The sequence below is a fragment of the Meriones unguiculatus genome, chromosome 19 (assembly GCF_030254825.1).
Source record: "Meriones unguiculatus strain TT.TT164.6M chromosome 19, Bangor_MerUng_6.1, whole genome shotgun sequence".
NCBI lineage: Eukaryota > Metazoa > Chordata > Mammalia > Rodentia > Muridae > Meriones > Meriones unguiculatus.
The window spans coordinates 7,421,029-7,433,294 of NC_083366.1; the positions used below are offsets into that span (position 1 = coordinate 7,421,029).

General features: G+C 40.8%; 1 protein-coding gene across 1 annotated transcript in view; it reads right to left on the reverse strand.

Annotated features, from left to right (window-relative positions):
* Window positions 1–1,846: 1,846 nt before the first annotated feature.
* Spag6 (sperm associated antigen 6) overlaps window positions 1,847–12,266 on the reverse strand; it is a 55,939-nt gene continuing 45,519 nt past the window's right edge. The window contains exons 11-13 of the mRNA XM_060373011.1: window positions 11,029–11,145; window positions 8,982–9,127; window positions 1,847–2,765 (exon numbers count right to left, since the gene is read on the reverse strand). Of these exons, the coding sequence (XP_060228994.1) occupies window positions 2,696–2,765; window positions 8,982–9,127; window positions 11,029–11,145 (333 nt within the window). The 3' untranslated portion in view covers window positions 1,847–2,695. The remainder of the gene's footprint in view (window positions 2,766–8,981; window positions 9,128–11,028; window positions 11,146–12,266) is intronic.

Genomic DNA, 12,266 nt, shown 5'->3' on the forward strand with positions numbered 1-12,266 from the left:
GACAACTGTATGTAACTCCAGTTCCAGGGGACTCCAACACCCTTACACAGACATCTATGCAGGCAAAATACTAATGCACATATAAATAAAAAGAAATAAACATTTTAAAAAAGCATGAGAAAAGCTACTTTTTATCCCTTCAGGTCATTAAATGGCTTATAAGACAAACTAGATAGACAGGAAAGAGAAAGAAAGCCACAAAATTGGGAATAAAAATTATAGTTTCCTATGCAGTGAGTCTAAGAAATTTCTGTAAGAAAATAAAATAGGCTATGAAATGAAGTCAGGAGTGAAGGTGTGCATTGTACATACAATCCTCAGCACCACCAAAAAAGGAAATCACCAGGCATTCTAGCTTGCCATAAATAAAAAAGAGATGGGAGATTGCTTGCTGGTAGAAAATAAGAATGACAGAGGTAAACCCAGGAAAATGCTCCCAGTAATGGGGCCTTTCCTTTTCAGGAAACTAAATATAAAAGGACCCCTGTAATGGAAGTTTTGCTTTCTTTGTAAACTCAGCTATGTTATGTAAATATGTTTTTATTTTAGTCACAAGTATAGGATTTTAGTTGGGCTTTAGTTTGTCCACAGCCATTAATTTCTCATGCAGGGCATGGCTTTTGCCTTTCTCATGCAGCACTTGGTCTAGGGCTCTGAGGATATAAATATGAGAGCTCAGAAGAGAAAAATTGGTGTTCAGAGTTGGTGTGTGGCGAGCAGCAGTTTGGAGAGACCAGAGACTGTGGTGGAGTAGGAGAGACACTTCCTGACACAGCTGCGGGGAGGAGGCTGCTAGCTGTGTCCACTGTTGACAGACACTGGCACAACCTCCAGAGCCCCAGCAACCCTAAACCGCAGGGAAAAGCAGCGGTCTGCACCCCTCTGCCCACTACCCTCTCTCCCATATAGGGCTGGGGGTTGGTGGAAAGGAGGGAGAGGCAAGAATACCCCAAATAGAGTTTTTTTAAACAAGCGCTACAGAGTCCAAGAAGGTTTTCAAGTCTGGGTCCACTGTAGTTCAGGGAATTGCTGGGGTATTCTGTGTAGTGAGAATTTTGGAATTTTGATTTCTTTAAAAACACAGAAGACTGTTTTCGTTCTAATCCCAGGTGTAGGGATATGGGGCTTCTAGCAGCTGACTGTGATTTGCACTGTGCTCTGGCAGAGGCATGGTTTTCCCAGCTGCAGACAGCTGTGTGTGATATTTGGAATTCTGGAACTTTTCGGAGGGTATATAAATGCTAGAGCCCCATGGTCAGTGGTTGTTGGTAATTTTGGGAGGCTGGCTGTAGTTTGCTAGCAGCTGTGGTCAGAAGAAACAAAAGGAAAGAGATTAGATTCAGGGATTTTCCTAATTCCTCTCTCCCCTCTATCCTTGTTTCTCTCCAATCTAGTGTTAGGAGGTAAAACCAGGGAATGGGGGATAAAGGGTGGGAAAAAGAATCCACAAAGTAGCAAAGGCCAGCTACAAGCCTATCCCTCTCTGTTCTTTGGGCCTCCAGGAAATACCTCTCAAGAAAAAAAACTGTAGGGCCAAGGGAGAGGTGGCTCAGCGGTTAAGAGCCCTGGCTGCTTGCTCTTCCAGAGGACCCTAGTTTAATTACCAGTACCCACATGATGGCTTACAACCATCTGTTAACTCCAATCCCAGGGGAGCTGAAGCCCTTTTCTGGCCTCTATGGGCACCAGGCACACACATGGTACACAGACATACATGAAGATACTCATACACATAAATCAATCAATTAAAAAGAGATGTAGCCTGTTAGGCCCAAGACAAAGACTGAGACTTTTGAATCAAAGAAAAAGTTCCTATGGCCAGAAGTGCATTGGCTAGGTAGGGAAAATAAAAAAAAATAAAAAAAATAAAAAAAATTAAAAAAAGCAATACCATTTTTAGTGTTTTGTTGGAATCTACTTTGACCCCATTACAGCTTCCTAACTGAAATGCACTAGGTCTGAGTCTTCTGCTATTCTGTGCCGATGTATCTTAAAGCCTGAATATGTGAATTCTGAAAGTTGTAAACTGATCCTGGGACAAGGGAACCCTAACAACAAAGCTTCTGTGTCTTGAGCCTTGAAGAGGAATCACAGTAAGAGTTCTCAGAGGGAATGCACAGCATGACAGCTAAGAAACAAACGCTTCATATAGGGTGAGAAGAAAATAGTTTCAAAACCAGAATAAAAGGGGGGAGGGGCTTTCCTAAATTCTTAAGAAACCAGGCAGGCCCCTGGAGAGCTCCTGTGCTGTCTTCTGTGCACTTAGGTAAACCAGGACTCTTTTTTAGGGCTGCATTCCTACCATCATTTTCCCCTTTCCAGATTCCGTTTCCTGTCTCTGTGTAACTGGCAAGGTGAGTTTTCCTAGCCAGTCCATGAGGAAGTAACTAAGGCTTTTCAAACAGCATGTCTCATTTGTATCTCCTTGGGAGGATATGTGTGTTGTGTTATGTTTGTGAGTTTATAGAAAAAAACAAATACCTTAAAGCCTGTCCTGCCTTTAAATCTACCTTTATGCAAATGATTGACTAGTCTTTTCATGCATTGTAGCTAATAGTTTATAGAGTATTAATAAATACAGAAAACACTAAAGGCATTTCACATTGAACAAGAGGAGAATTACTTAGTGCAAACATCTTAGAAACAACTGTTATTCTTACTCTCCCGTGACTCTGAGTATAAAAATATGCTTTTTTCAGTTAGCAAGCGGCTGGTAGCTGTCCACCCTCTGCAGAAGCGTTTCTGAGTATCCAGGGGTATAGTACCTGAAAGAGAAAATTTGCTATCAGACATATGGAAGTGTTCCTACAGTATACACAAAAGCATCTGCATAAAGAACTGACTGAAATAACTCGGGGGCTGGGGAGGCTGCTCACCAGTGGCCGAGCTCATCCCTGGAGAGACCCAACCCCACATGTCTGACCTTCACATGCATGCTGTGGCTCACGTGTGTGTGTGTGCACATGTAAGCACACATGAATGTTTTTAGAATAAATACCCGTATGGGTGAGACTTTACATATTGTTCCAGTAATGCTTGTGCAAAAGAACATTTGAAGACAGAGGGCCCAACTCAGTGTTGTAAAAGGTACCGAAGCACTTCAAGGATGTAAGCATGGTGACAAAGAAGACTTCTCCAAGCACAAGCCGTCAATCCAGTGGTAATTTTTCAGAGACTGCCGTCAAGTAAGTGACAGCACTTACAGTGAAATAACTGGAAGATATAGCTAACTAATGTCTCTTGTATGTGAGACAATACAATCTATTTTTACTAATCAACCTCTGCATTCCAATTGCCTCAGAAATTATGTTTTAAAGTAGTTTAATCATAACCAGTTATAATTCACATTGAAAAAATTGAACAAATGATTTATAAACACTCATACAACATAGAAAAATCAACCATCTCCATTGGTTCTTGGGCATATATAATACCATACATTTCCACTTTAAATTTAGCATCTTATAAAATATTTAGCATAAAGTACTAAACATATGAATAGTATGTATGAATAGTAATATGCTGTAGAATTTACACTTACATAAAAACAAGCCTAGTAAAATCTGGTAGGTATTCTAATATAGAAATGGTTTAAAAGTATAATTTAAAATTTTTCAAAATATTTACTCAAAACATTTCTGAAAATGTTTCTTAAAAGTTAGTGCTGAGACTTGTCCTTTGCTCTATGTTCTCAGAAAGTCGTGAATCTGGAGCTGGGGAGGCGCCGTGGCGTAGAGCACTGTGGCTCTTCCAGGGGACCTGGGGTCAGGTCCCAGTTCTAACTCCCGTGCCAGGAGACTTAGGGCCCTCTTCTGGCTTCTGAGGGCACCAGCCACATGAATGGTACACAGACACACATATGGACAAAAATCCCCATACACATAAAATTAAAAATTAAAAAACAACTTTTCAAAAGTCATAATTTCTTCCACAATTTATTAAGTTAAAGTGGGCAAGACAATTATATTTTCTTCAATAGTGTCCTTGTTCACAATCAAAGCTTCACAGAACACACCTAAAAATCTCTCTTAGCATGTGCTTCCTCCTGCACTTATGTGCACAGACACATACATATAATTAAAAATAAAAATAGGATTTTAGCCAGGTGTGGTAGCACACACCTCTACGCCCAGCACTCAGGAGGTAGAGACAGGTGGATCTCTGTGAGCTTGAGACCAGCCTAGTTTACACAGCGAGTTACAGATCAGTTAAGGCAATATAGTAAGACACTGACCTTACTATAAAAAAATAAAAAATAAAAAAAATCATCAAAAGGCCACCTAATCTAGAAAATTTTCTTTAAAACGTGGTGTTTGTCTGTTTGTTTTTAAAATGTTTTCCACTGAGGAACCAGCTACTGTCCCTAAGTCTGTTAGTATGGCTGTTACGCTGTCCCTGCTCCATGCTCCTCAGAAGTCTGTCACACAAGACAGGTAGTTTTTATAGTAAGCTAGGAGACAGGGTTTTAGAAACCTTTTAAAACATGCTACTTAAAATGGTAACCAGTAGTCACACAGAGTTAAAGATTACTAGAAATATAGCTACTGTGCTTAAGAAACTGTTTAAATTCTAACTTTAAAACTGACAAATTGACCACTGGAAAACACAAAACATGTTTAGAAGTCATCTGTGAGTCTGCTTTTTCCCATGTAAGTTTACACACTCTAAATTTAACCCAGATATTTCCAATGAGATTTACCACCTGAATTAAGATATGGTAGAAGTAACAAAATAATATACAAATATGAAATAACTAATTTTGCATTGTTTAAAAGTTGAAATTATAAGGCTTGGGTATTTGGGTTTTAAAAAATATATTAAAATTTATTTACCATTTCATTTTACCTTTTTAAAATGGGACTACCAGAAAGTTAGAAATTATACATGTGACTCATGTTACTTTAAACTAAGAGTTCTCCTGTCTCAATGAGGATGTGCCAATGAGTCCTGAGGCTTTACTAGACTCATTTCTAAGCTTACTGTCATTGCCAAATTTCCTTTGCCAAAAACCTCAGAAACCTCACAGTCTCTAGGACTTGCAGTAAAAAAAAAAAGAAAAAAGTAACCAAACACCCACACACCGTCATCAACTGAGCAGGCACCTAGTAGTACCCAGCCCTTCGTGGCTGCATGCTGAGCTCACGTGTGTCTCAGAATACAGACCCATAAATGAACATATTGAGTTATTCATCCATTGGGAGAAAGACACTGTTCCAATCTCTATGGTGATAAGGAATTCAAAAGTAGCTTCCTATTAGGAAAAACAATGTAACTCCAGCTCAGCAATAAACGACATTTAAAATACACCAGGATAGTTTTATTTTACATTTGTAAATTTGAAATATTTTCCTGTTATGCATTTATCATCAAAACAGTGAAAAATAAGGAATCGAGTACTGTTATATATTATCTCTAATACAATTATAAGACTAAATTTGATTTGCCTAATAATGCTATCTAATTTCAAGAGAAAAAAAAATGAGACTAGAAATACCCCAAAAGAGACAATAACAGAAGTTGCCCAAAATGAATTCTTACTAATATAGGCCCTTTGACTCTGATGTCATTTAATTCTAGTGTTATGAGATTGATAATAATATTTACAAATACAAAAATTCTAGCTTAACGCATCAAATTATTGTCTCCAAGGCCACACAGGAAGTAATTAGAGCTGAGACAGGAACTTAGGTCTATCTGACACATGACCTGAGCCACTTAAAAAGTGAGAACTTCCTTCCCTCTAGCTGTCCATCACTGCTACTCTACCCAAGCTCAGTGGCCTTGAGAGAGAGTGTAAGCAAGCCAACTTTGCCCGACTATGCAGAGGGTGGGTTATTGTCTTGGCCTGTGTCAAGACTGTGCTGAGGAACAAGCTGGATGCGTGCCTCCCTCGCACAGGAGTTCTTTCCTGAGGGCTGCCTTCCTCAGAGTGTGCAGAGATCTAGAGGGCAAGCTCAGAGCTCACCTGTAGCTGGGGAGTGGCCGGCCTAGAGCACAGGTCCTTCAGAAGCCTCGCCCAGGCCCCTTCCCTCTCACAACCCACTCTTGCTAGAAATGATGCAAGAAAATTAAAATTGGGAGACAATTTGTAAAAGACAGCTACTGCTGTCTTATAAAAAATAATTAGTACTAAAACAGTTATCACCAAATAATTTTTGAGAAATAACTAAAAATAACGCCATTTTGAAATTATATTTGCCTATTTTTCACAGTGCTTTAAAGATCTCCACAAAATGTTATTTTATAGCACCTAATGCTTTTTTTTTTAATCAGAAATTTGAGAAGGTTGGTGAGCCAAAATCCTCATAAAAAGCAGAGTTTTTAAATGAAATCTCAGTAGGACATGATGTTGCTCACCTTTAATTTCAGCATTTGTGAGGCAGAAGCAGTCAGATCCTCTGTGAGTTTGAGGCCAGCCTGGTCTACAGAACAAACCCAGAACAGCCAGAACCACATACAGAAACCCTGCCTCAAAAAACAAAACAAACAAAAATCAAAAACAAATTTTAAATAAATAAATAAAATCTCAAACTCTAGAATTCAAGAATTTAAATTTTTATAATAGTATTTTAGAAAGCAGTAGATTAAATTATAGTATGACAGGGTCCTCCTACCCCGACTGGTTCTTAGTTAAACAATAACCAAGAGGGTGGAAAAAAGCAAACTAATTTGTTTAAAATGTTTCTTATAGATCATTTCCATTGTGGGGATTCTTATTGACCTTTTCTTCACTTTCATTTTATTTTGTTTTTTAGAATACTGAATTGAAAGTTCAGTGTTCTAAAAAACTTAAGCTTGCACAAAATAATATTTTTCCTGAAAGCACATACATCCATGTTAAAAAACAAATTTAATAAAATATTTTCAGAATCGTTCATTTTGTGGTTTCACAGGTATTGTTCTATAGGGTTTTGTTGTTTGTGTATTTTATATATGCTATGACATTCTACTCCTTTAGTATCATACACTAGTGTATATATCAGTGAAAATAATGAAAATTAATATTTTCAAAACTGGCTTACCAGAATTGTTTCAAGTCCTCATGAGCCTCTCAAGAGCACAAAACTTCACAAGGAGAGCAACAAAACAAAAAAATCTGGGCACAGGGGTCTTTTCTGAGACTGATACTACAACCAAGGACCATGCATGGAGATAACCTAGAACCTCTACACAGATGTAGCCCATGGCAGTTCAGTGTCCAAGTGGGTTACATAGTAATGGGAACAGGGACTGTCTCTGACATAATCTGATTGGCCTGCTCTTGGATGACCTTCCCCTCAGTGGGCACCAGCCTTACCAGGCCACAGAGGAAGACAGTGCAGCCACTCCTGATGAGATCTGATAGACTAAGATCAGAAGGAAGGAGAGGAGGACCTCCCCTATCAGTGGACTTGGGGAGGGGCATGGGTAGAGAAGGGGGGAGGGAGGGTAGGGTTGAGAGGGGAGAGGAGGAGGGAGGGAGCTACAGAGGGGATACAAAGTGAATAAAGTATAATTAATAAAAAGAAAATAAAGATCATGAAACTTGGAAGAGAGAGATGGCTCAGCAGTTAAGAACACTACTGCTCTTGCAGAGGACCCAAGTGTGAACCTGAGTTTTGTTCCCAGCCCCTGTCAACTGCTCCAAGGGATCTCTCGGGGGCACCTGTGCTCACGTGCACATACACACAGGCATGTCTTGTAAGTTTTTAAAAGTGTTCAAGCCAGGCATGGTGTGCATGCCTTTAATTCCAGCACTTGAAAGGCAGAGCAGGCAAGATCTGTGTGAGTTGAGGCCAGCCTGGTCAACATAGTAAGTTTCAGACCAGCCAGAGCTACACAAAACAAAAAAACAAAACAGCAACAAAAAAAAAAAAAAATAAGAGCACATAAAGTTGTGAATAAAAAACAATTTAATCTTAACATTATTTTGTGCTTTTACACTCAATGTTACTATGCTTCTAAAAACATTAGTATAGCCAGGCATGGTGGTGCACATCTTTAATCCCAGTACTCAGGAGGCAGAGGCAGGCAGATCTCTTGAGTTCATGGCCAGCCTGGTCTACAAAGAGAGTTCTAGAGCAGCCAGGGCTACACAGAGAACCCCTGTCTCAAAAAAATCAAAACATTAGTTTTAATTAGGAAGATAGATGAAAGCTATAATTTATGTATGTTACAACCTGTGAGTTATTATGGTGGGAGTTTGTATTTTTTTTATTTGTGGAGAAAATATATCTGTATTCTGTGTGCTCTAGTCATTTTTTTTTTAAGTTTAAATTCTTTGTTTCTTAGAAAACTTGCTTTTGTTTGGGGCCTAACTATATAGTTCTCCGCTGGGTTTATAAGACCTGAGACTTAGGTTAACTCTTAGTGTTAACTCTAAAATGACTTCATTTGGAAAAAACCTTCGTCTAGGTTGGAGGTGTAGCTCAGTGCACAGGCCCTGGAGGTAGGTTCTTGCCGAGCCTGTCTTGGTGGGTCTCCTGTAATCTCTGAACCTGAGAGGCTCAGAGGGAAACACTAATATATACAGGGCAAAGTCCAATCTCTACAGCAAGATGATCTCAAACAGCGAAAATCAAGTTGCTTTGTCTGAGTCTTCCTCCTCTTCCTAACCTCTTCTTTTTATTCTTTTGTATGTATTTGTGGTATATGCAGAGTGTGTGTGTGTGTGTGTGTGTGTGTGTGTGTGTGTGTGGTATATGCTCACGTTTGTAAATAAGCACATCACTCACCACCTTGCTGTTTGGGACAGTCTCTCAGTGAACCTGAATCTCACTGGCATCGACTTAGCTGGTTGGCCTGTGAGTGCCCGTGTTCTCCCTATCTCTGACCCCAGTATCTAGGATGCGTGCGGCCCATTTCTACAGTGAAGGGACCGATCTCCTGTAAGCACTCCTGTCACCAAGCCATCACTCCTGCCCCAAAGTCTACATTTTGACACAGATAAGAAAACAAGAAATGATTTGTAACATCGAACTGGCTGACGTCCATTTTCCCACCTTACTACTTCCTCTGGGTAACAGTTGTTGATACTGTTGATGTATTCCTGGAGGAGAGAACCAGGCTCTGCTTTTATCTCTTGGATCTTCTTAAGTCCACCACTCGTTACAAAAAGCCGCCGAGCTTTGCTGTCGTGTCGCAGCACCTTGAAGAGAGAAACAGAAAAAACAAACAAACAAACAAAAAACATCTTTACCTTTCCAAGTCAGGTTATACCTCTTCAAAGGTTATACAGTATCAGAAACAATGCAGAAGAGAATTCATGTTCAGCACACCACTTACAACATAAAGAGCTGATGACTGGAAGTGAAATACATCCTTTTTCAAAGTGGGTTAATCCTCATGTCGTAGAGACAAAGTAAAGCAATGCAGTGAGCAAAGCTGGTGGAGAGGCAGTCAGACCTAGAGCTAAATGGGCCTGGGGTCTCCCACTACCCAAAGAAGGAAGGTCCTCTCTCCTGCCTCCCAAGTGTTGGGATCCGTAAGCAGGCATCTCTACGGCCAGCCCCAAGGGACCTCACAAGCCGGATGTCAGGTATCTGTGAGGCCACCTATGGACCACCCAAGGATCACCTGAAACCACCTATGCATGCTCTGGGTCTCCTTATAAGAGAACTCACACTACCTCCTCTGTCTCTCTCTCTTCCCATTCCCATACCCAGAGACGGTCTCTGTGACCCCTTCCTCTTTCCCTTAATAAACCTCCCACGTTTAAGCCTGAACCGCCGTGTAACTTTGCTGCACAGTCGTAACACTAAGTATGTTGTCAAGCTTCGGACTCACAGTCTCCATCCCAGGCTTTGTCTCCAGAACACCAGAGCTGTGCGCCTGTAGCTCAGAAGAGGAGGCCAGAGGCCACCTAGGCGGCTGTGAACCACAGGCCAACCTAAGCTACCTCTCACCTTTCAAAACTAGGCTAGTTCCATAAGAACGTTTGGCAAGCATGTATAAGTCCCTGTGCACTGGACATAGAGATGGGGGGAGGAAAGGGAGAATGGAGAGGAGGAGGAGGCAGAAGAAATGACCTTGTTTATAATACAGAGCATTAAAACTGAGTGTTCGGCTGAGTTTGTCTTCTTTCGTTAACTAAAGAAAATGTAGTTGGTTGTAAAACCTTGACATTTGGCTTGTTTACTTCTCGTTGGCGGTGGGCATGTGTGCCATGGCATCATGGACATCAGAGAACAACTCCGTGAAGCTGGTTCATTCCACCTTTACCCAGGCAGTCCGGCACTGCTGAGACCTCTCAGCAGCCCCAGTGTGGGGAGTGTAACGTTTCAGGTCTGCTGGTGGGTGCACAGGCCAGAGCCCGTGGACGAAGCCAGAAGATAACTCACAAGAGTCGGTTCTTCCCCTTCAGCAAGTGGCTCCTGAGCACACCTAGCTGTCAGAGTGGTGAAAACACCGTTACCTGCTGAGCCCTGTCAGCAAATGTCTTGCCTTTTAAAAATAAAGTTTTGTTTGTCTTTGTTTTGGGGTATTTTGATGTACCTTAGATTGCTAAACTCTTCCATATTTGATCTCATACAGTCTGTACAACCACCTGGCTCAGCCTTAATTTTTTTACTGTGTATGGTGTTTGATCTGTATTCTGTGTATCATGTACATGCCTAGTGACCATGGAGACCAGAGGAGGCCATGGACCCCCTGGGAATGGAATTATAGACAGTTTTGAGCTTCTGTGTGAGTGCTGGGAATGGAAGGCAGGTCCTCTGGAAACACAGCTAGGATTCTTAACAGCTGTGCCATCTCTCCAGCCCCCTGTAGGCCCTGTTCTGAGTCAGATATGCAGGGGACAGCTCCACTGCAGCCGAGAGGACCCACCCCGACTGTCAGGACCAAAACACTGGTGGCTGTGCTGACCATATGATAGAGGATGAAACGTTTCGTTTATCTGTGAGGCTTATTAGCCTGTGCTGCCACTGTCAGTTGAGATTGGTGAGCGCCGAGACTTAAATAATAAAGCCCAGATACCATTACACAGAAGAAAACAGAAAAACAGCTCCCAAACAATTGTTATGTCCTTCCTACGAGGACATTGCTTACCTTACTAAACTGTCCAGCCACGTACTTCAGGATATTGGGAGGCGCGTCGTAAAGGAACGGCTCGAGGGCGGGGAGGTACGTGCATTTTTGTATGATATTCTTTATGGCCTTTTTACTCTGTTGAAATATAAAACGAAATAAATAAAAAGCTTAGCAACTTGTGTCTTATACTTCTGGATTTTGAAAGTGAAATCACTTTCTGAACGGCTCAGCAGGTGAGGCCTCTCTCCAGTCCCTGTAGACCCTATGTCTTCAGTCAGCTATGCAGGGGACATTTCCACCAGCTCCCAAAAGCTGAACGACTATTTTGACTGGTTATACCAGTTTTACCAATTTTCTTCTGTTAAACTTTAAACTATTCAGTGAATTACTGAGCTCTCAAATATATACAGGACATTAAAAATATAAAGTGCACTCATTTACTGTAAATTAACATGTATTTGTATAAATAAATGTATAAGTATACATTTGCAGCTACGAAACAGTAACTGTTTGCTACTTTGTGGGTTCTTTTCCTTCTTCCACCCTTCTCCACCCCTTTTCTTTGCTCCTTCTACCCCTTAACACTAGATAAGAGAGAAAAAAGGACAGAGGGGAAAGGGGACCTTGTTATCATTAGACTACTTCCTGCTAGTTATAGCTGTTGAGTTCCTCGGGGCAAGTTTGATCTTCATCATCAGGATATCTAATTTCTTCTTCTTTTTCTTGTTTCTTCTTCGCACACTGCAACCAACAACATCCAGCCAACAGCAACACCTATCAGGGCCCTAGCATTTATGCATCCTCTGAAAAGTCCCGGGAATTCCAAATGTCACACACTTTCAGAAACTATCTGCCGCTGGCAAAATCATGCCTCTGCTAGAGCATGAGACAATTCATAGTCACCTGCTGCGAAGCAGCCCCATATCCCACACCTGGGATAAAACAAAAACACATTCTTATAATAGTTACAGAAATTATAAGAAAGAAACCAAAATTCCAGAATTCTCATTACAGAAAACTAAAGCACTGCATTTGTTTTAATCAATAACTATGAAATAATAGTTATTATAAAGGATTCCATATTACCTATATAGTATAGGTCCTCTATACTGTCTGAAAGAGTTCATGTTCACATAAATACATTGATAAATGGCTAGTTTGTAGACACTGCTATAGCTCATGGGCAGAAACTGAGCCATTCTCAAAATAGAAGCAAAACAGAATCTACTCAACTGTCCAGTCAGCTGTCAACTGAA